General features: G+C 36.0%; 1 protein-coding gene across 3 annotated transcripts in view; it reads left to right on the top strand.

Moving 5' to 3' along the window:
* CDKAL1 (CDKAL1 threonylcarbamoyladenosine tRNA methylthiotransferase) overlaps positions 1–23,560 on the top strand; it is a 375,244-nt gene that overhangs the window by 285,414 nt on the left and 66,270 nt on the right. For 2 of the 3 annotated variants that reach the window (XM_021553406.2, XM_021553405.2), the window contains exon 13: positions 879–941. The exons of the other annotated variant lie outside the window; for it this stretch is intronic. In XM_021553406.2, the coding sequence (XP_021409081.1) occupies positions 879–941 (63 nt within the window). The remainder of the gene's footprint in view (positions 1–878; positions 942–23,560) is intronic. 3 annotated transcript variants of the gene reach the window in all.

The following is a 23,560-nucleotide window of genomic DNA, read 5'->3' as shown; positions in this document are numbered from 1 at the left end:
TCACATAAACAATGGCTAAATAAGACACTGGTACAGACTACAAGCAAAGAGTTCTTGCAGTTGTCTCTTTACACATTTTCCAACATGTTTTGCCTTCCCCAGCTATGAGATAACTAAACACCAATTCTGACATAATAGAACTTTGAACTGATTTGTGACTCATCCCTGCATTAAAGACAAAGGGTGTTTTCCTCATCTCCCTGCCCACCTTCCATAGGATACAGCTGAGAAATTCTATTTAACATCAACTGAAATCACTGAAAGCTGTTTGGATAAATTCAGTAGGAGCTGGATCCAGCAGGTTTTGTCTTTGAACTATGCTCTGAAAAGAAGAATTTTTTTTTCCTTTGCCTTTGCATTAAATGAGATATCACCTATTAATTTTCCACAATCAAAGCAATGAGAGTATTAGCATCAAAAGAAATCGACAAATAATAAGTGATTCTTCTTCAAACTGACTTCCTTTACACCTAATCTTCTGTAAGGCAATACTGCCTGTACATGCTAGAATAGTAGACAAGTCTTTGCAAGATTGTAGCCTGATCTCGCAGTTTTGTTATCTGTATTCTAAAATATTATTTATGATATATTGTGCAAAAATTAAGCCTAATCTGAATTGTTTACACATTCCATTGATGTTGCACAGATTAGTGTTTGTTATTTATTAAGGGTATTTTTCTTAAAATTGTTAATATATATGTTAATTATTTCCTGTAATGTTTCATATCCTTAATCTGCATACACTGCTCTTCATACCTACAGTTTCATTAACAAAGTGGGGAGAGAATGTGTTTCTACCTGCATACAGCTTTTTAATCAGTAGCTCCTCTCTCCTTTAACTTGTCTAATATGGCTTATTTATTAATAATCCTTTACAGAAAAAACAGAGAACGAAGGATCTGTCCCAGCTATTTCATTCATACAGTCCATATGATCATAAGGTAAGAAAAAATATATTGTGTTCATTTTTAAGAAAAATTCCAAACATTGTGGTAAACTCATGTTTAATGCAAAATTGAGGAGAAATTATAAAATTGAAAGCACTGAGTATGTTACTTAAATTCTGCTGTCACATAAATGTTTCTTTGTTTCTTTAAGCCAAGCTTGCAAACGTGCATTTTCTGATTTGTGAAACCAATGACTCACATTAACCTCATAGAAGTATAATTTATAGACTGGCACTAAATCCTGCAAAGTGACCACATGTGGTATTGGATTCCCTTCTTTTTTCTCTCTGTGTTTAGGAACTGTGTTACCCTGGAGCACGTTGCTTAGCCTATTGTATCGATTAGGCGCTGAGATACATGATACTAATGAATTGTCGATTGATCACAAAAGCATCATTCGAAGAGGCTGCTGTGTGAGCAGCCTGGTGGTTGTCTGGGGGAAGACATAGAAACACACATCATTATAACTTGTTTGTAACATCTGGGGGGAAAAAAAAAGGTCCTTTCTATTTTCAATGTGAAATAAAAAAAAAATAAAGTTGTTACAAGAAAATTTTAGAGAACCAAGAGACAGAGATCACAGTATTTCTGTGCTATAGCTATGTCATGGGGTTCTTCTAGATGTTACCCAAAAGAGAACGTTATGGAGCAGATTGAAGGAATAGGTTTTCAAATATTTTCATGGAGTTCCTCGTATCTTTGATGCCTCTGTGGGCATTTTCTTTTAAGAAATGCACAAAACCCTTAACAATTTGTCAGCAGTATGAGATATCTGTTTCTGCTGCCTGTGTTTTGAGAAGTGTGAACGATTTTGCAAGTATCCATTAAAACGAAAAATTTAAAACATTTCTGTGGTTGCTGTTTAGACATTGCAAAGGAAAGTTCTGAACTCTATACCTTTTTTCCTGGCCATGTACCAAATACATTGGAAAAAACAGCTAGATTTATGTTTGGGAGAAGAAGGTGGCAGAAGTATTTATGTGCATCTATCTCTTTGTATGAACACATGCACATATATGCAATATATGCGTAACTACACATATATGAGAAATTAATGGATTCAATTTCTCAGGCAGGTTATTGCTGTGAGAGTTCTGTAGTTGCTAGTCACTTGTAAATTTAGTTTAAAAAAACATTGTAAAACAGCAGTTATATTCTATAGCATTAATAATTGTACCTAATTTCAGGTTAAATTCATCTCTGCTTAGTACTTCTTTTGTAAATAGTCTCACATTGTTTACAAAGATTGGTAAAGCTGATATTAATGGCCTGTGAAAATGGCCTCAATGGATATAAATGAAGAATAAAAAAAACTAGTGTAAGATTTTGAATGGAATCATTGCTCCTTTGAATTGAAGCATTTTTATGTAAATGTAATAGTAAGTCAATCTAATAAGGAGATGCAACTGATGAATGAGAAACTTTGTTATTCCTCTCTATGTCTTAATTCTCCTGTAAAAAGCACGTTTTATTCATAGTACAAGGAAATTCCATTATTCTTTTATTAGCACTTTTAATGGAGCTTGGCCATTTGTAACTCCTGCTGTCTTCCTGCTCATATCCTTTGTGGAATTATATCAAAGTATTCTCAAATGATTTTGGCTGCAGTTGTGAGGACTTCTGCACTCTTTACAGATTAGTCATCATACAGTGTGGAATTGAATGTAAATGCTTAAATAAATTTGCTTTTGATCTTTGTTTTAGGACCTTTAATATATTATTAAAAGTAACACAATTGTTTGATGGGTGATTTTTGTACCTTCACTCTTTTGGTGCTTCCAAGCACATTCTGTGTATATATCTGAGAGTACAAGTGCAGGGAAAAGACAAGTGAAAGTTTGTATTAAAGTTATGGCCTTTCCTTATTTTCCATTTGACAGTAAAAGTTTTCCTTCTCCTAACTACTTCCTATTTGTGGGCTGCAACAAGCTCACTGCAGATTTCTTGCTCTGTACTTTTTAATTTCTACCTCAGCTTCCAATTTTACAAGTGTTGCAGTCTAGGGGAGGGCTTTTAATTTTTGTATAAAATCTAACATTAGTTGGGAATTCAGTTACTTCTAGTGAAGCTGTGTATTAGTTTTGCTCTAGTTCTGTTTTGTTTGATTTACATGGCCAAAGGATTTGAGGGCAGGGTAGCACATGTTTTTTTCTGTTTTGTAGATTATTTTCAGGAAATATAAAAAGGAGATTTCACAATGACTTTGTGAAAGCATTGGTGATGTAGGATCATGACATGAGTGGTTGGAATTAGTGGCTTCCAGAATTATTACTTTGTTGATGAAAATATTTTTCTCTGAGAACCTTTCTAAAATAGAAGAAAAACTTAAGGTTAAGTTGGTGCTTAGTAGTAGTAGTTTAAACAGATGTGAAAATCTCATTACTACAGTGGCTGAAATGGGACTTGCTACAAAGATTTGACAGTACTTCATCTTTTTAGGATGGGATATCTCATAGCAAGGATTAAAATCAATCAAAAAATTCAGACAGTGTTCATTCTTCCATGCTGGCGCTTTCACTCACTAAACCAGAAAGTGAGATTTTGATGGAGTAGCTATACTAATCTTATTAACCTTGTTACTATTTGTGCATGGTCAGGAGGTCAATAGCTCTTGGAAAGAGTAACTGTTCCCCTGAAAATGTTACCTCAATATATATTTACCCATCTGGTATAACTTAGAGCATCCTGAAAGGCAGTTCAGTGCTTGTGGTTCTTCTTTCCCAGATGAAAACCCAGTGCTTTTTTAGAGGTGGAAACAAGGATTTACTTTCCCTTCCATTTCAAGGTGTTGAGTCTTATCTTTTATCCAATGAGGCCTTAATTCAGCAGCAGAGGAGGCAGAGCTTTTACATTCCTCCTGCAGAAGGGATGGAAAAGCAGGAGATACTCAGCTGATATTAGGGGAGAATTAGCTGAGCTCCTGTATTCTTTGATTCTTAAACAAGTATAAATTACTATCTGGTTGCCCTTCTGCCCTTCTCATTGTTCAGATGAAACCATTCAACAGCAAATTCAAAAATTTCCCATTGGTTATATACTTCTCCCATCAAGGCAGATTTGATGTTGCTCTCTTTAACCTAGTTTTACTATAGTGCTTCACAGAGCCTCTGACTACAGAATCTGTGGATCTTTCAGATACTGTGCCACAGACAAAGCTCATTTTAGCATCAGTCTTGAATGCCTAGAAAATATATTGAATTCTTGATGTCAGACACATACAAAGAACTCCCTTTTCTCCTTTTCTTCTGTTGCTCTTAAAATAAGTATCTTCTAAAATTCATTCTTTCCAGAACTAGATAATTACTTAGGGAATATCTTGAGCAATATCTTGTTCCAGTTGTGTGATTGCCATTTGTTCAAACTTATTTTGGTTAGCATGTGTAAAAATACATGGCACTCTCTTTGCAGATGAAGCCATTCCTGTTCTGAAATACTTGCTTTTTCATGTTCATGTAGAGTAAAAATAGGTATGGTCTGGCTTTCTTAAGAGTCAAGTTCTGATTGCTGTGTAACTTTTCTCTAGTTAGCCATAGAATAGCACTTCCAGTTTTATATACAGTTAATCTTTTTCTAGGACTATCAGAAAAAGATGATAAAATTGACATCCTCATAAAGCTGTAACAATAGCAGCTTTAGTGTTTTTTAAAATGTCAAAGAAGATCATTGAGAAATTATATTCTGGCCAGTTTTCTGCAAGTGCATTTAATAAAAGATTATGTTTGCACACAAGTAATTTCTGCTGAATGTTTTTTGTGTGTACACTGTGAGGTTTCACTTTTCATACAGTAAGAATTTTATTCTGTCTGAAGTAGCTCAGAAATAATGGAATTGTAGCTCTCTCTGAATGACCCCTGTTCTTTAAAATTTGCAACCCAGTTTTTTTTTTAAAGCTGGTAAAGTAGTTGTTATAATAGTTCACCTGGTCAAAACAAAAGGTTTTATAAGCTTAATAGGATGTTTCAGGATCCAGTATGCACCTAATGGCCAAATTCAGAAGTGCAGAGCCCTAGTTCCTTTTCTTTTGGTCAGATGAGTTTAAGTATTCAGTTTAGCCCTGGAGTAGTTGATTGAACCTATAATCCTCAATTTTTGCTCTGAAGAAGAACGTTTTTATATATTGTAAGCACAGTATATCAGAACTACTACACATTTTGCTGATTTGCTTTCTTGGGAGGATACCCAGGGATACCTTAGGCCATGTCCATACATGCCTCTGGCAGCATGGGGCTGTTACAGTGAGAAATCCTCAGAGAGCTGTGCTTAAAACTCAGCTCCCTATTCACTTCTGCCTTTTGCAGCCCGAATCTCTTGCTGTACAATAGGGCATGATCTATGAAAAAATAAAGTAATGTCTTATAGCTTTAGAGATTTATTTTTGCATATACTGTGTCCAGCCCAATAAGAAATGTAGACAAGCCTCATGTGATTTGAAGAGTTTTTTGAGAGATTTTCTCCCAAATGGAAGGTGTGCTCAGGATTAAAAAAATTACTTGCTCTTTCAAAATGTGCTGTAATTGATGCAATTCTGCTAAAATAATTGTAAAATCTTTATGCCTCATGCTTCTAATGTTATTTATTCATATGTTCTGGAAATGTTAAAACACTGATATGCTGCTTTCTATCATTTTTCTCCCATGTACAGGGACCTCCTTCACAATCCAATTTGAACAAAAGAAATTCTGATGTCTGTTGAAAGAAAATAGACATCACACTCTAACTAAAACGCTTTATATTTACTAACTTTCTAATGGCAGACATCACCACACTACTCTTGTGAATTAGGTCCTAAAACTATTTTTTTTGAGGATGTGTCCGCACTGTGGGACAATGTGTTTCATAAGAGGAGATGTAAATTGACATGTTGGACCCTTGTAGAGTTGGAAGTGTTGCTATGAGAGTAGCTGGTGAAGGGCTAAAATGCAGTTGAAACACTAAACATGTGGCAGGTGAGATTAACATCCTTCTGTGCGCATAGTTCCAGATCTCTCAGACTTGGACATCTTATGTGTTTGCTGCTGTCATCTTTAAAAGCTACTGGCATTAGAAAGTGGTTTGTTTTACATGTGAGGCATGGCAGCTAGCATGTTTACATAAACCAAATTTGGATGATTTTTGGAGGCTGGAAATGGGAAATTACAGAACTGCTGAAAACCACAAGCAATTCTTATTGTTTTTCATAAGGGCAGTAATCTTTCTCAGTTATTAACTGTGTTTTGTAAGATGTGTGGTGGAAGTACTGTGAATGTGTAGGTTTTACTTTTGAGCCAGAAAAAAAAGAAAGCAGTTTTGTGGTACTCTGTCAGCCTTAAGATTTTTTTGGTAATTACATAGGCATATGATGCTCATAATATATGAAAATAACAAAAATCCTTTTAACCTGCTTTCCATTTATTCCAGGAACACCATTGTACTAAACTGAAAGGCAACTGTGAGGTTGCAATGCCTGCGATATAAGCCATGATCTGAATTTTCTAAAGGAGGTGTTCTGAATTGTTGTTTTGTAAGACGAAAAGGTTTTTTAGGTTATTGTTGAAAAGGGCCTGAGCCTTTTGCTATCTTCTGCCTTGATATAGATTTTGGGTTTAATTTAAAATCTCAGATGTCAGATATGACCGCCTTTTATGGGAATACTCTCATTGTAACCTACATCCATTCTTCTCTGTTCTCTCATGTTCAGAGCTGCTTTTTGGAGGAGGTTACATAAAGCTGTTTTGTGCTCTTGATATGAAGCGAGGCTTCAAAGAAGACTACTGAAAGAGAAAAGCAATTTCTATTTGGAAGAGCTATGCAGTGGCCTCGTGCTAATGGCACACTTGAACATTACTTGATGATAGTGAAGAAAATTTAATGGCCTCAAAGCCTCCTGCTTAATTCTTGACTTAACTCTAAGCTACATTGAAGTTTGTGCCATCCATAACACAGAATGGGCTAATACAGAGATAATTTAGAAAGGGCTGTTCATATACCAGGAACTGTTTCAGGGTTTGTAGAGAATAGGCAAAGAAATGAGGCAAGCACTGCAACAAAAGGGCTTACTTCTCCATTGTGTATCCTGGAAAAAAACACATATTTGCTCTGTCTTAATTCTGTAGCTGAAGTGTTATGATTAAAGAATTGCAGTCTTATTTGAAGTGCATATTACATCCAGAAAATCAAGAAACAAAGAACCCAATTCCTGAATTTCTTGCTCTAAAACCAATGCTTTATTGGTTGGTTTTGTTTTAGACAAAACCTAGATTATATACAGACAAGTATATATATTAGTAGATATGATTAATGTTTTGGTTAAAACCATAGTTAATGCTAGTAACTTTTGCTGTAGTTGGACATCAAAAGCATCTAACCTTGTCTGATGCTAACTGAATTGTTTGGGATTGTTACTTCTATTCCAGGACAGAGGCTTTTCCTGTTTTGGGATAGAGGTGTTTTTTTCTATCTTTTTAAATAAATTGTTTTCAATAGCTTTCAAATTTTTTTTTCAATTGCTTTAAAAAAATTGTTTAACAATAGTGTGTTAAATCATGTTTGCATCTCTACACAAAGGTTTTGATCTATGTGCTTAGGTGTTGAACAAAGTTTCACAGGTACCAATGTATTACTGAAATATCTTAATTAGTGATCTTGAGAACTCTTTTAACAAAAGAACTCATGAAATCTGCATATATCCCTCACCCCATGTAAAAACATGTATACCCTTTTCCAGTTTAACAATTGTAAAAATAGTGGTTATTTACTTCACAGTTTTTCTCTTTGGGTACAGCATGCAAATGCTACCTGGTATAGTAGATTGCCTGAAATAAGGATATTCTATCTCAAAAAAATAATTTAAATGTAAAATGAGAGACAGCTTTTACAGTGACATTAAATAAGTGCCATATCAGCTCAGGGGAAACAAATTCTTTGATGCACGTTAATCCTTTTATTATTTTCTGGAGAAAGACATTACCTTTTGCTGCATGTCTTCAGTCATTTGTATACCTTGTCCATCATTGATTGATCTGATACTGAGACAAAAAATACGGAAAAATAAAGGTTTTAGGGTTTCACAAATTAGTTGCTGGAAAACCTTGGCATCACAAAAACTAAACAGGTTTGATCCTGTTACAGTTTTTTAAAGCTCCCTTCAATCTTGTGTTAGCATCAAGATCACATCAAAATGTGATGGAGTGTATAACTAGCATGGGCATTTCAAGTTCAGATATCTTTCCTTCTCTATTCTTTAAGACCACATTTGACCTCTGCCTCTCTGGCTTTGCAGTTTGTAGTGGATTGGATTTCCTGGTTATCTCCCACCTTTTCCCATTTCCAGCCCCTCTCTCTTTATTTATTCTATTGCCTTTTCTCCCCTCAAGAAATAAAAGTGTTTTTCCTTTATGTACCTTCTTGGTACCCAAAATCTTGGCTAAGAATTTTACTTTCTTCCATGGAGTGAGGATTTTCCATTTCTTTTTCTTTGTTATTCCAGTTTAAAAATGTGTTTTATTGACCCTTTGACATAAAGGATGTGTGGATCTTTGTGAAGGAGGTGTGGATTTTTTGGCTTTTTGTCTGATAATAGGTATAATCTTCTGCACAGACTTGAATATATGCACATACACACATGCACGAAACCCCATAATTAACAAAACCTTTGATTGGAGATTGATTCCAAGTATCATCCAGAAATAATCTGGTATGTTTTGCATAAATCATACAAGGACAGGATCACATTTTTCCCCATTTGGAATAAGTCACTGCTGGTTACTTATTCCATCTTCTGCTATCATTTAAACTTTTGGAACTAGAAATACTCCATTAGTTTTTATTTTGTTATAATTTCCTCTCTGCACTATATTCCACTTAAAAGCATGAAGAGAGGTTAGTTACCCAGTTGAAGAGAGAAGTCTCAGTAAAGTGGCCATGTAAAAAATAGATATAATTTGGGTGTTAGATTGCTCTACACATGAAACAAATTCCCCTGCTGTCTCTCCATGCAGTACAGCTTGGCCACTGTCACTGTAAGCTCAAGAGCTCTGCTTTGAAGGGCAGTTGGAGGAGGAGTCTCCCATGTGCCAGCAAACCACATGTATCTTCCATGCATAATCTAGGTGATTGTCCTAGCTGTGTGCAAAATTCAAGATTCTCTCAAACATGCTGTCAGTGGTTTTGCACTCAGTGTGCCTGTGTTGGAGGCACTCTCATGATCTTAGGGGACAGAGTGGCTGTATTTAGATGTAATTAGAAAAGCATCCTGTGGCTTCTACCAATTGCTTACCCTGAGAATTGTGGGATGAGTGCTGGATTGTTGGAATCCTGGATGCTGAGAATTTTAAACTTTCTGTGCTGAAAGGCACAGACTTACAAGAGAGCACTGCATTTGACCTGAGGCTGTGGAGAAGACTTCCAAAATTGATTAATTGATAGCACTGGGATTATGGGTATGTTTTGGTTAGAAGTGTGTAATATCACAGGATGGAAAACTTAAGAGTTTGGGGTTTTAGAATATAGAATATAGAAATAAATATGAAGCAAGGAGTTTTAGGGCAGAGGCAGGTTGTTCTTCACCTTCTTCTTCCTTCTTCTTCATGGGTTTGGGTGATGTTTTGTAATTGGACTGAAAAGTCCTCATTGCAGGCTTTGAGGGATCAGTTATTGAGTTAAAAGGGAAAATAATCTAGGTGTGATTTATTTATTGGATAGTTTAGCTTTAAAAGACCTTGTAACAAGAGATAGCCATTTTATTCCTTGCTAATGAAAGACTGCAGAACTCATGGCTGCGAGGCTGTAACATTGATAAGAAATAATAAACACCTGAGTCTGAACATGAAAAACGGTCTCAAGTGCCTTCAATCCCGACCTTGACAGTAGGAAATAAATACAGAGAACCCACAAACAATGTCCTCAGTTTTCTGATGACACTGTCTACATGTTTACAGCAAAATTGGCAACATTAAGTTAAATGTCCTAGATACTAACATTTACATTTACTACTTGTGTGAATTATGGTAGACTTGAAAGGCTTTTAAACCTTGCGCAAGGATGGAGACTCTGAGTCAGTAGACTTTGAGTTCAGCCTGCAGTGTGAACATGCCACAGAGGTTTGGGTTCCAGTTCGAGGTGAAAGAAGCATCTGAAGCACACAGTTCAATTTCCACTGTACTTGAGCTTTGTGCATCAGGAGGCAGGAGTTCTGCTGTCAGTAGGAAGGAGGCACAAACCTGGATTTTATTATAAGTGTATTTTAACAAAGCCTTTTTCATTCTTTTAATATGACATCTTAATTTTCTTCATATAATTTTTTCCTCTGGCATTGTAAGAACATAGGAGAGATTTCATGCAAAAAACCTGTATCCATCTAAAGAGGGATAAAAGAAACTGTACATCCTTCCATGCATTATATGAAAGAAGGGCTCCAGTATGAGAGGCTTGTATGGTGCCATCTTCTCTAGAATTTTCTTAAAAATTCAAATTTTGATGAGATTCCAGCATCCAAAAAACCATCTTTCCAAAACACCGTACATTCTTCCTGTGTTTCTAGAAACTACATCTCTTTGATTTGCATTATGTGAAGAATAAGGTGGTTGTGGGGCTAATGACAGATTTAAGGTTTGGTATCTCATGATTATCAAAATAAAAATGGGGGTGTGGAGGGTATATCTCCTTAAAGGAACAAAGGCATTACAGTCTCGTTGTGATATATGTGGAATTTTGTACTACTACTGAAAGCAAGTAAGAAGTTGATCTTGAAAGATAACAGTTTATATAAATGCTGCTCTAGGTCATATTTAATTTTTCTTCCACTCGTTTCTCATGCAGTCATGACAGTCTCCAATCCTTACAGAAAAAGATATGGATATGCAGGTAGTTTATGCAGGTCTTTAAATCAGAATGTGTTATTTATTTTTTTACAAAAATTATTTCTATAAAATTTGATATATTCTCTTATGTAACACACATGAGAGAAGTGTTGTGATAAAACACTTCATGCTGCAAACACAAGCAGTCATGCTAACAAATCCTTTATTTCATACTGTCTTGCTAGTTCCAGGTAAAAACACGTATGTGTTATTACTGCTGCTCATTTCTACATCTCCTTTTATACTGATAGCATCATTTATTTTGTGTATGGTATGGTGAATTATGCTTCTTCATGCCTTTTATTTTTTACAGTCTGATTTTTTAAGTATTAGGCCTGCTTGGTACAAAACCTTACAAGATGTAAGCCATCACTGTTTTCCATTGCAAACCCCAACCTTGTTTTCTATATAACTTTTGCAGAAAATGTGTAATATAAAGCTAAAAACATGAACCATTTGTAAGTCCTGTGTGGGAACAGATATTAAATACCAATTCACGTGTCAGACAGACAGTGGCAGCTGCTTTGTTTATGTATGGCACGATCCCATATTAAATCAAATGGCAAGCGCACAGTTTGACAGGTACTGTCATCAGTGCAAACATTAAACTCATTAAAGGCATTGCTTTTAATTTTTTATTTAAAGTACATATATTTGGCTCACAGAGCCTTTCCCAGTCGAAGCCTACAGCAGCAAATACTAATTCTGCATATTTTTTTTGCCTAACAAAGCCTGCTGTGTTTGTGGCTGTTCCTCAGGGGCACTGCCATGATGTTTATGGCACTGCACATTGTGTGTTAGGATCTGTGACCAGAAATTCCATTTGAGAGCACATCGCTCGGGATAGCACACAGTGGTCTTTTCATTTTGATTGATGGCTCTGGTTTTGCACCATCTGGCTTCTGATAGGTTGCATTAATCATATTCCAAACGATGAAAATTTAGACAGGATTTTTTTAATTATGTACATTGAAAAGTGCATGATTGTATGTGTTTGTGTATTTAATTCCTGTAAGTTCCAGTCACACGAAAGAGTGCAATAAGTCTCTCATGCAGATTGGGTTACATAGGTCTCTAAATAAATCTCTACTTATGAATGCCGGTATTTTGATTTGCTCCTAGCTTTAACTTTATTTCATTTTGCTTTCTATCATCTGTAAGCATTTGAATTGCATCTCAGCAAGTCTTAAGATTATTTTCTGGTGCTTTTTTGATACATTGCAGTTCCTTGTTTCTTTATAAGCATAACATGAGATCCAAGAATCACAAAATATTCTGAGTTGGAAGGGACCCACAAGGACCATAGAGTCCAGCTTAAGTAAATGGCTTGTACAGGGATTGAACGTGCACCCCTGGTGTTACTAGCACCATGCTCTGGAACATAATATCATTAGGTTTTAAATTCTCTGTGTGCAGAACATCTCAATATTGTCATATTTAAATTCACATCCTAAGGGAAAAAATAGTATAGATGCAAGATGAATGATAGATGCAATATATAAAAGTCAGTAATTGGCCATAATTGAAAGCTTCTGAGAGAGTTTGACAGTAGCATATTTAGGGTATTGTGTTGGTGGGTTAGCAAAATTAAATCTCCCAATATGGACTTAAATAGCCAACATGCTGTTTAGTGTTACAGATTTTATTCCGTTTCCTAATTTACAAGTAAAGCAATTATCTATGCACCTTCTCATTAGGTTGCTTTCATTCTGTCACAGTTTACAATTTAACTTAGTGGGAAGATTTGGCCTGTGTTATATAATCTATGACATTGTAGCAATGAGCTAGTTGTTAGCTTTCAGAAACTGCTTAACTTTCAGCATTTAAAGTTTCAAAGACCACAGGATGAGAAGCTGCCCTGAATTCCCTTGCATCTATGGATCTAACACTTCATGAAATGGTGGATGGACAGCAATGCCTTATACTCTTAATAAGAAACCAAGTGAGCGCAGTTGCTTTATCCACAAACCCAACATTTGCTGGTCCCACTGGGGTGGCTTTCTGAGGTGTACCTCTCTTCCTCTCCAGTCAAATGCTGTGGAAGTATCACAGCCACCAATTTTTCATTGACAGCTATGACTAAAATTATTGTGGGGGGTTTTGTTTCATGTTTTAATTTTTTAGTCCCGTTTTCTCTCACTTCTCTTGTAGTCTCATTTGCAGAGCTTGCAGGTACTCTGATATCTTATATATATACACACAGACACATTTTCCCCTTTGCTTTCCATGTGAAAATGATACCTTAAAGTATGGAAGAATTCCATATATAACTTAGCAGGAAGGTGGAGCAAAATTCATCCATAACACCAACTAAAGCAAAATTTTCTGTTCTAATTTTATTTCTGCCAGGCTTGATGATGTGTCTCTGTAGAGGAGACAAGGTTTCTTTCAATATATCTGGCATGAATTCTTTTTATTTAAAACTGTTCTTAGAGTTCAAGCTAACAGCATGATAGAATGTTGTTTGACATACTATAGTAAGAAACAGTTTTTGAGAAAGATTTTAGAAAATTCAATCACTGTATTTAATAAAGAAATAAAGCTTTCTAAGGTCTAGCACTATGCAGATGCTGAGAGCATCCTGTCTTACATTTGCTCATTTGCATTTTTCTGCAAAATGCTACTTTTTCTGTTGTCTCCCTCTAACATGTTCATGTACTTGTGTACATTTATTTTAAAAACAAGTCCCGTCTGGTTTTTTACAGTCTCACAACTTTTTAGAATACACATATGGGGTTGAGAGAACCATAATTCACCATTAATCAGTATTAAATTAATTATGGATGCTGAAAATTAGGATAAAGAAAACCTGCTTAATCATTATTACAAAAGAACCATCTTCATTTGCTTGACAAGGAAGACGTTAAAATAAATTTCGTGGCCACACTTCTGACTAGACTGTTCCCAGTGTTGAATTACATTTCTCTAATAAGTCAACAAGTGATCTTGAGTAATTTTGCTGTGGCCTTACAGATACAGAACTCCCACCTTATTTTGCCTGAATCATTGTAATTAAAGTTCACCACAGAGACATTATGGAAGTAAAAAGTTAAAGTCTTGCCAACAGGCATAGTCAGTCTTCTCCTAAGCTGTTCATAAAAGCCTGGATCGTCAAGCTCAGAGGAGGCCTTCACTATATACACTGCTCCCTGGTGTTCTCATTACCCATCTTCCAGCTTGGAACAGCAGCATCTGTGCAAACACATAGCACATCACCATACACACACAGCACAGCAGCACACAATACTTGTGGAAGCTGGAGCAACCCAACACACTTTTGATAACAAAGGTCTGCAAAAGGACAATTGCTCATAGCAGCATTCTGAACAGGATCCTCTGAGCTTTGTCGGATATGAGCAAGATATTCTGTGTTACAGAATACGAGATGTTCTGCATTATACTTCAAAACATGGAGGGAACGGTAAAAAATATATGGCAATGTCTTCCTGAAAATGGAAAAAACATTGATATTGTCATTCAAACACTGGGATTGTAGTGTCAAAGGGTGAGATCAGGGCCTGCGGGATGGTTCATAGAAATCCCTAACAAGTGAAACATTTTTATGGTAGATCTCCTTTCATCTCCTTCCAAGTTTGCATATGTCACCTTAGAAAAGCTGCCCACAACAACTTGTCATACAGATTACTGGTATTTTCAATTTTCAGTAAGCAGCTCAATATGGAGAAACATTGCATTACCATATTTTCTGAAATACAAGGCCTGCCTTTTCACCTGAGCAGTTCCAGTTGATCTGGTCTTCATCCATGCAGGTTTAATGAATTAGCTTCCTGAAGTCAGTGCAGTCAATTAATTCTGTAGAGATAGGCCTTGCACTGCTGTAGTGATGCTGCCTGTGCTCTTACAGCCACTGTAGTTTATGTTTCATTTTCAATAGGGAGGATGGAGGAATTTGAATTTTGGGTTGTATTTTTGGGTTTAATTTTTGCTATGTTCTTTCTCAGTTTTATTGTGACTCTCTGTGTTGACAGAAATTTAAGGAGTGAATAAATACTCTAAAATATGTTAAGTTTTACTTGCTTCTATATTCATATTCTATTCTTTATAAAGCCTTCCAGGAACAATCAAATTGGATGAGTTTTAATGAACTCCTTTCCAGGAATATTTAATATACTATATATGGTTTTGATCTTGCTCTGGTTATTAACAATTTTGTATCAGAAGCTAATGTGCATTTATTTTAGTAAGTTTGGATTTGGAAAACAGATACCATTGGTACTTATTTTTAAAATTTCTGTATTTTTGTATTTAAAAGTGGACAGCATTTGAATGAATTTGATATAATAATCTAGGAATATATACATGCAAAGATTTTCTAGTTTATTACAAAGGATTCTCACTTGCTTGAAACTGCATACAGGTTTTTGGTGCTTTTAAACCAACTCCTTTATATATATACTGGTTTTGAGTACTTCCTTTTCTTGGGATGTGCGTAGTTTTGAAGAGAGGGAAGCTCTGTATGGATTGGATTCTGAGGTTGTGTAGCATAGGAGAAATGGTTGGCAACTGTGTGCACTGTGCAAGCTCAGTGTGCCTGGTAAGAACTTGGGTCTGTACGTCGAGACACTTTGGGGAAGTATGGCAAATGGAACTACTTACTGTAAAACCTTTGTAAAGCCTCAAATCTAAATCAAAGTAATGCAGTTTATTCATATTGAAATAGGATAATGTAATTGCCAAGAAAGCTATTTTGTCTTTAGTGGTAGATAATATGGCACTGTATCACATACATATGCGTCATTTCTGTGGAGAATGCTCTCCAAACTATCTTTAGAAACAGCTCTGCTGGGCCTTTTTATTTTTTTTTTAATTTTATTTTCCTTTACCTGATTCTGAGACATAATTCACAAAAAGAAAAACACAGGGCCGATGAGAGAAAGTCAGTTGCCAATATCTGTGTGTGTATCTTCATGGCAGTTCTGATTTTTGAGGAACAATCTTCTCTTTCACAATCTATCAAAATCCCAGTTCCACTGATATACTTGAAATGAGGTATCAACACATTTTATTCTGGAAAGTAAGATAGCTTTTGATTCTAAGCTGTAAATCATCCAGAATCAAAAATTGCTAGCAGCTTATTTGTGGGGGACAAAAGGAATTTGCATCTCATAGGAAAAATAACAGGCATGTGAGGATGTATGAGTGTATGGAGAAGACTTGGCTGACATGTATTTTTGTGTCTAAGTCAAATACCAGTCCAAAGTTATTGTTCTGCTGTATTTCCTCAGCAGTGAACAACAAAGTGACAACTGCTGTAGTACTCAGGCACCATCTGTCTTGTGAACCCTGCCATTCTGTTCTTGCCTGAATATGATAAATTTTACCTTATTTTCCCAAGAAAATAAAAATAGTATTTAATCTACAGTTCAAAACCTGGATCAATTCCAAGTGAGGCCCTGTTAGGAGTGATATCCCTTGTCTCTGGGGGTGTAAATTTGGGCTTACACCTAACTGTGTGTATATAAATATTGCAGATTTATTGCTGCTTGTGCTGTGCTATGCCACAATGCAAGTCTGTATACAAACATGCTATATAACAACAAATCTTTTTAACAGTAATTTGTATCCACAATCAAGTAATTATTTTGCATCTGACTTTAAAGGTATTCTAATGGTCATGGAACACAGGGACGAATTAAGGTGGAATTCTGTTTGGTTTTGTGTTTTAAACACTTTGCTGGTGGTATGTTGTGAGCAGTATTTTTAGGTATTTTTAAATTTTAATTTCAGCACGGTGAGTTTTGAAATTACTGGGTAATTTTTCAAATGCAACCTTCTTATTTTCTTCCATATAAACATGACTCATTTAGGGAGGATTTTTTCCTCCTGAATTCCTAGTGAAATAGTGTTTATTGTGACTGTCTTACTGCTGCTTTTTTCCACTGTCAACACTTTCATCGTTTTCAGTTGTGTTAAGGTGTAACTGTACTTGTGGTCTCAGCCCGTGAATTATTATGCTGCACCACTTGCACAGTTAAATTGGACAGCAGCAGAAGTACCTGAAAGCCAGCTGGCTCCATGCACAGCTTTGTCCTGCAAGGGGCCTAATGAATAGCTACTTAAAAATTGTTACCAAAGATCTGCACATGTCTCTGCAGAAACTTGAAGCACCTGCTTCATTTTTTAATTTAAGCATTTTTATAAAGTCTGCATAATCATAATCTTCCAGAGTACAGGATCTCCAGCATTAATTAAAAATTACACTGTACCTTGAGAAAAGGTGACCTCATGTAAAAGACTAAATTAATTTCAAACACTCTGTTTTAAGAAAGTGATATCCACACTGCAAGCATTTGCAGTGAACACACATAATGAGAGCAGCGTGTGAAGCCATGAATCCCAATTGCTTGAATTTATGTACCAAATGACAGCAAACTGTATCTTAAAAACTGAACATAAGCTATCTTATGGAATTAGAAGATGCAGCATAATTTTCTACACGACTTTTATTAGTTACTTAGAATTTTATTTCTGGAAATTTTGTGAGAGCATTTTCATCTTGAAAATATCTGTTTGGTAACATTTTTCTTATACAAGTTAAATAAATCCTTTATTTTTTTCTGTAAATATAAAAATATTGTAAGAATTGAATACAGGAAATGGTGAGGGAGCAGATTGTTTAGAAGGATAAGAAGATGTCTTCTCAGATGTGATCTTCTTGCTCTGCATGCTCAGTTGTGTATCTACAATAGGTGCAGTTCCCAGTGGAGCAGGGAGGCTAAGAGAGAGGTGGCGGTGGTGCAAGACTCTTTCTGGATATCCATAAGAAGCTCTGAAAGTTATAATCTAGGAAAAATAGCTACTTTTATGAAATAGAATTAAAAGGGCATATAGATAATGAGTAAATCTTTCAACCCTTCAGATGATAAGAACCCCACATTCATGCACCATGGGACAGAGCTCAGCTGTTTTTTCACAGCATGTTGCACACATCCTGACCATGGAAAAGTTTCCCTCTGGGGTTCAGAAAAAATTGCTCCTTGAATACAATTGCATCTCCTGTTCTTAAAAAAACAAAAAAGGCTATTGCTTTCTTTTACTTTAAAGTTTTTCCTTTAAAGTAATCTACAGAGTAGAACTTGTGCCCTTGTATGTTATATGCTCTCTCTGCTCTCACTGAAATATTCCAGGTACAGGAAACCTAGAAAAAAGTGCTAATGATGAAAGAAGTAATGTTGCAAATTCAGTCAGTTAAAAAAAAAAAAAAAATTGCAGTCAATGGCCCCTCTCCTCAAAAAGTGATGGGAATGAGGAAATGCCCTTGTAAATTATGTGCCTCATATAAACACTGTTTATGAATACCAAGGTGAATGTGCCTTCAGATATACCACAAGAGACCTATATATGAGAAAAACAGCAAGTGAAGAAACAAATGCTTAAGGAAAGAAAAAACAGTCCTACCAGACTCTCTGTCTGCTTCGCTTGGAGGAAAGACATAAATATTGTTTACCATACAACAGTGAAAAATGTGTGATGAATGTAGCAACTGTAAAACCTTCATTGTTCCCTCAGCTAAAACAAACAGAATGTGTAATTAGTTGGCTGCGTCTGCCTAATCCTAAATCCCAAGAAGTTTGAATCATCATCTACCTGTTTTTTACAGTCATATTTCAGTTGTTTCAAATCATCTCCATGTTTGCATGCACCAAACCTCTCAAAGCAGAAAAGAACAGTTAACACTGACCTGACATGCTGCTCTTAGATAGTTAAAAGGGAACTTCCTGTTTGTATTTCATTGACTTAAAGCCATACCAGTGATTTTCAAATGTTTGTAGTATTTTTTCACAGCCTTCAGCTTTGTACATTTGGTTTTATAGATGAATCTCAGTACTAACTTCAGTTTGTGGGGGGTATTTTTTATTATTTATTCTTGCTTGATGAGGCAGTTAATCTATTTAAATTTGTATCTTCTGAAGTTAAATTCACTTTCAGTTAGCTGTAGTACACAAGGTTAAAATGTTTTGGTTTTATATTTGCAAGGTCAAATTAAATATAAAGCCATTTTGTGGATGCACAATAAATTATTTATTTTATTTCTGCTGCAGAATGAGAGAAACTTTGGATTAGAATGACTATAAACTAAAATCTTGCTTTAACCAGAAGGACTCTTGAATGAGATAGTACCTTTACAGATATTGCATGAGATTTTTGTTTTTTAGATAAAACTTCATGAAAGTCTATTTTCCTCGTCTATACCTTCTTGTCCAAGTTTAACTGTTGTACGTTTTAATGAGTAGTTGGACATCTGCTGCCTCAGAAAAGCCCAAGCTAGTTCACTGGCCTTTCATAAACCTCATGCAGAGAATATTCAAACACACTGTTTTTCCAAACGCAGTGTCATGGAAGAGGAAGTTCATTGAAGTAATCTATCAAATGTCAAATATGCAGGTCAAAGCAATAGTTCTGAGTTTGGTCACAGTTGTCTGAAAACCTCAGCTAAATGCCACTCTGGAATTGCAGGTCACTGTAGAAAACACATGAAGTAGTCCCACAATTTCCCTTAATTTCTACAGCAGGATGCAGAATAGGGGAAGTCAATCAAAGCCAGTGAAGTTCATGCCTGTAGCACTGGTGTTAAATAAGACTCATCCTGGTCAGGCCATGTGCCTTGTACCATTTTGAAAGACTCTGGGTAAAGATGACTTCAGAGCTTGTAGAGACAGTCTGTATGCAGAGTTAATATCCTTTATTAGACAAATTACTACTGTTAAAAAAATTCTCAGGCTGTTGGAAGCTCTTCTGTTTCTCCCAATTGTATCAGCTGATATTATTTTTAAAAAGATAGTTCAACCTATTAAGTTTGCTGGTTTTGTATCCTCAGATCATTGACCACCACTATTTCAAAATCAACAAAAGGATAGATTATTTCCACCCTTTTTTCCCCTAACTTTATATTCTGAGTCATCTTGGATTTCCTGAGCTACCTTAGTTTAAGATAACGGAACTGTATTTTTGAGAAACAGGGAGGGTTCTCTTCCTATATTACTACCTCCTTATGAAGTACCAAATTACAACAAACACAATCAACTTCTGAATGTTCTGTAGCTTTTTTTTTTTTTTTTTTCATTGCTTTTTGTAGTAGTGCAAGGAAGAACTACTGCACTGTTGCCTGATAAGGTGGAAGAGAGCAACTTGTGCAAGGCTGAGGTTGGGCAGAGGGTCAGGCAGTTCAGAAAGTGGTGTAACCAGAGGAAAACATCTAGAAGCAAGTGGAGACAGAAGCATTAACCAAAGAAAGCCTGCTAATTTGGTATTTTCTCAAAGGGATATTTGGATTATGTTTATTTGATTAGTACTGTGATTTATAGATGTAACTGGAACTTTTTTCCTGACTGGAAGCGACTCTATCTCTTGTCATACACAGCATCTCCTATAATCAAGTACAATTAAGCTGGGCTCAGATTTGCATATTTGAAGTTGTATGAGCTTATTCAAGCCAACAAAAAGAGGTCTGTCTTGCTAGGCTAGACCATTATTTGAGCTAATCTGCCTGCTTCTGTATAGTAATGTTTTGCATACGGCTCTAAGCGATATGTGCAGCTGGGTGGCATAGTTCTGAATTATTGGAATGATTCATTGCACTGGTTTCCTTGCAGTCACCTTTTTCCTTTTTTAACAAATGAATACAGCCTCAACTCAGTAGAAATCCAGGCTTTCTTTGCACTGCAGCAGAAGTATTGTTTGTTCTTTATAGCAAAGATCAAAGGATTTTTTCTTTTGTAAATAGCTGCAGGAACCACAGATCATAATTCATTGAAATTGTTTCCCCCCCTTTTTAATCTTAGAACTATACTGTTGTGGAGTATTTATTGTTTTACTATGGAATCTAGATGTCACTTGCTGCAGTTATGTTGATTCAGTATGGCCTTTTGTATATGTTTTTTCTGAGCTACAAATGATTGCATTTAATTGAAATACACACATTAGACCAGATGCTCCTTTAAATGGAAAAAAACTGATAATATGGGCAAGGAAGCCTTCCCATGTTTCTGTGCATGGCACTTTCCTCCCAGGAAACTGCTTGGAATGGCAAGGGGTGGTAGAAATACACAGGTGGTATTCTAAAACCTAAGAGGTACTAAAAATGCTTCCTTTGGTTTTAGCAGCCTCCTTCCAGACTTCTGTAAAAATGTCTGCTTCCCCCATGGAGTGTGGTCTATCTGTGCCGAGGAAGAATCCCAACACTGTTGTGCTGACAGCAGCCTTGTCATTGTGTCTCTTGAAGTAATAGATGCAGGTAGTTAGAATATAATGTAAGTAATCCTTACTTGTCATTCCTGGATGCTTCCTGCAGCCAGACATTTCTCTTCCCTTCACCACACACATACAGCACATGTTCTGTAAATCCTTATGGGCCTTCTAATTTCTCTATTGTAGGTAAGGAAGGGGAAAAAAAAAAGTTTTCCTTAGGATAAACTTCTTGCTTTCAAATCATTTTCCAAGTAATCTCTTGTCAACTCCTCTCATATTTTATTTTTCATCTAACCTCTTTATCTTTTACCTTTTTGTGCTAAAACAGACATTTCTTCTGCCCAAATCCCCCCTATTTTATTTGCAGCAGTTATGCTTAAGGAAGGAATAAGAGAAATGCTTTTCTGCCTGCAGGTTATTCCCATGCTTTATTGCCAATAATATGCTCCTACACTCCCATGTTATGTGAAATTATCGTATTGGCATTGGGTCAAGGAAGAAAGATTCTTTCAAATGGGGGTTGTGTGGTAGTGGATGCAGTTTTAAATAGTCTTCCACCAGTTTGGAAATGGTACTAGCAAGTACATTGGAGGGTATGTACTGGCCTAGAAAACAGGTCTGTTATTTAAATCATATTGAAAAATATGGAAACAGCTTGGCTTGATTTATCTTTTCTCTTTCTTTGGAGTGGAAACCACATGTTTTATCTTAGGTGTGTTCTCTTACACTTGCCAACTTCTGAAGCTGTAAAAGGGAATGTTTAGGGTGATTATTTAGGACAATCAGTGCTTTACGTAGGTTTCAAAAGAGACTTTTTAGCAAATCACATGCAAAATATTTAAAAGCAGTTGGAGAAGGGACCTGTCCTTGAATATATATTACAGATACACGTTTCCCCCCTTGTTTTCACAAATAATATACAGAAGTGTGATGTTGCTAATATAGATCAATCTTTTGGTGGCCTGCACTCCTTGCAGAAGAGCAGTGAGAGTGAGAATCCCACAGTTCTGTCTGCTGGAAGCTTCCCTTATGATTCCCATCTCTTTCATCTACCTCACCTTGAAAACTTCCTCTTACCCTGCTGGAGTAGAGGATAAGAAAGAAGAGGAAGAAATAAGTGAGATAATGGAAACAAAATCCTATACCAGAAGATTGCTTTCAAAAATGTACTATTGGGCTTCAAGGAGCCTGCAACCTCACTTGTGACTCTCCAGCACTGGTCTCTCTAAAAATACTTGAGTGAATTTATTGCCATCCTTGCTACTTTTCTTCCTATATTAACAGTCTGTGTTTGTTGCTGTCTGCATCCATCTAAAAAAAGAAAGGGGACTTACTTTTTTTATCCATCCAGTTCTTGCAAGAACAAAGCAATTTCATCAGCTTTTCTTTCCTGTTGACTTGATCGGGGCTTTTTCTAACAGTAAAACAATGAGGTGAATTCTGTTGAACTACTGGGACTTTGGTCAGGTGTATTTAGGCCATTGTGTGTTTGTTTAAAATGATAGCAGTAGTACCCTACATATTTGGATTTTGAATGAAGGTGGTTAATGATTGTATGGTGGTGGGATGGTATTAATGTCCTTCCAATCATGTTTCTTACAAGTTATATTGGCTTAGAGATTGGTTACTCAGTGCTGTTCGGCTGCCCAAAATGACTTGAACCATGAGAGCTGAGTTGGATTTTGACCTTCTTTATCTTAAGGTCTTACTCTGACTACAAAAAGTTATCATCCTACAGTCTGAACTCAGTTCTTCCACATTCTTTGTCAACAGATGTCAACATGCAGAACACTACAGTGGTAGATACATCAAGTGCAAGGGACTGAGACAATCATCATAAAAATATTTTTTCTAAATAAAAATAATTTAATTGGTGAGGGAGCTGGTGCTGGAAGAGTCAAAGTCAGGCTTCTGCATTGCAGTTAGATTCAGGAAAAGTTAATTTATTAAGATAGTCACCTCTCATTTGTATCGTATACTTTCAAGAATTATTTTGATAGTCAGCACTACTGAACTGCTGTAAAACAAGCCAAGGAACTACTGAAGCTCTTCTTTTGTAACCTTTGGGCAAATGATGTATAACTCCTATGTCTGCATTTGCAGATTCATGAAGTCATTATTTCTTTCTGAGGTGAAGAATGCTTTTTTTTTTTTTTTAACTTGCAGCATCGACAGGGACAGTTGTTTAATTGGTGAAATTTGCAAGTCAGAATAACTTGCCTTTTTACCATTGTTGTCTTCTGATTGTTATTTTTATTATCAGTGTAATATGGGGCTGACAGTACAGCAGACAGTAGGAACTCTCAATTAGCCTTGAGGTCAGGCATCTAGGCACATTCCTGTATTGTTTCACCCCAATCTTAGAAGGATGTTCCTTTCTCATCTGTGTTTAGTACCTTTTTTCTTCTAGGGTGATATGTAAAGATAATTTTACTTAACAGCACTATCAAATTTGGTTCATGATGCCCCTAGAAGGCTTCTTTCTTTGGCGTGCAAAGTATCATTTTATTAAGCTGTGTGCTTGGAAGTTAATTTTGTTGCTGTATTAAATCAGTGAGAACTAGCCTT

Source organism: Lonchura striata, chromosome 1 (assembly GCF_046129695.1).
Source record: "Lonchura striata isolate bLonStr1 chromosome 1, bLonStr1.mat, whole genome shotgun sequence".
NCBI classification, from domain to species: Eukaryota; Metazoa; Chordata; class Aves; order Passeriformes; family Estrildidae; genus Lonchura; species Lonchura striata.
This window is presented reverse-complemented; position numbering and strand designations above follow the sequence as displayed.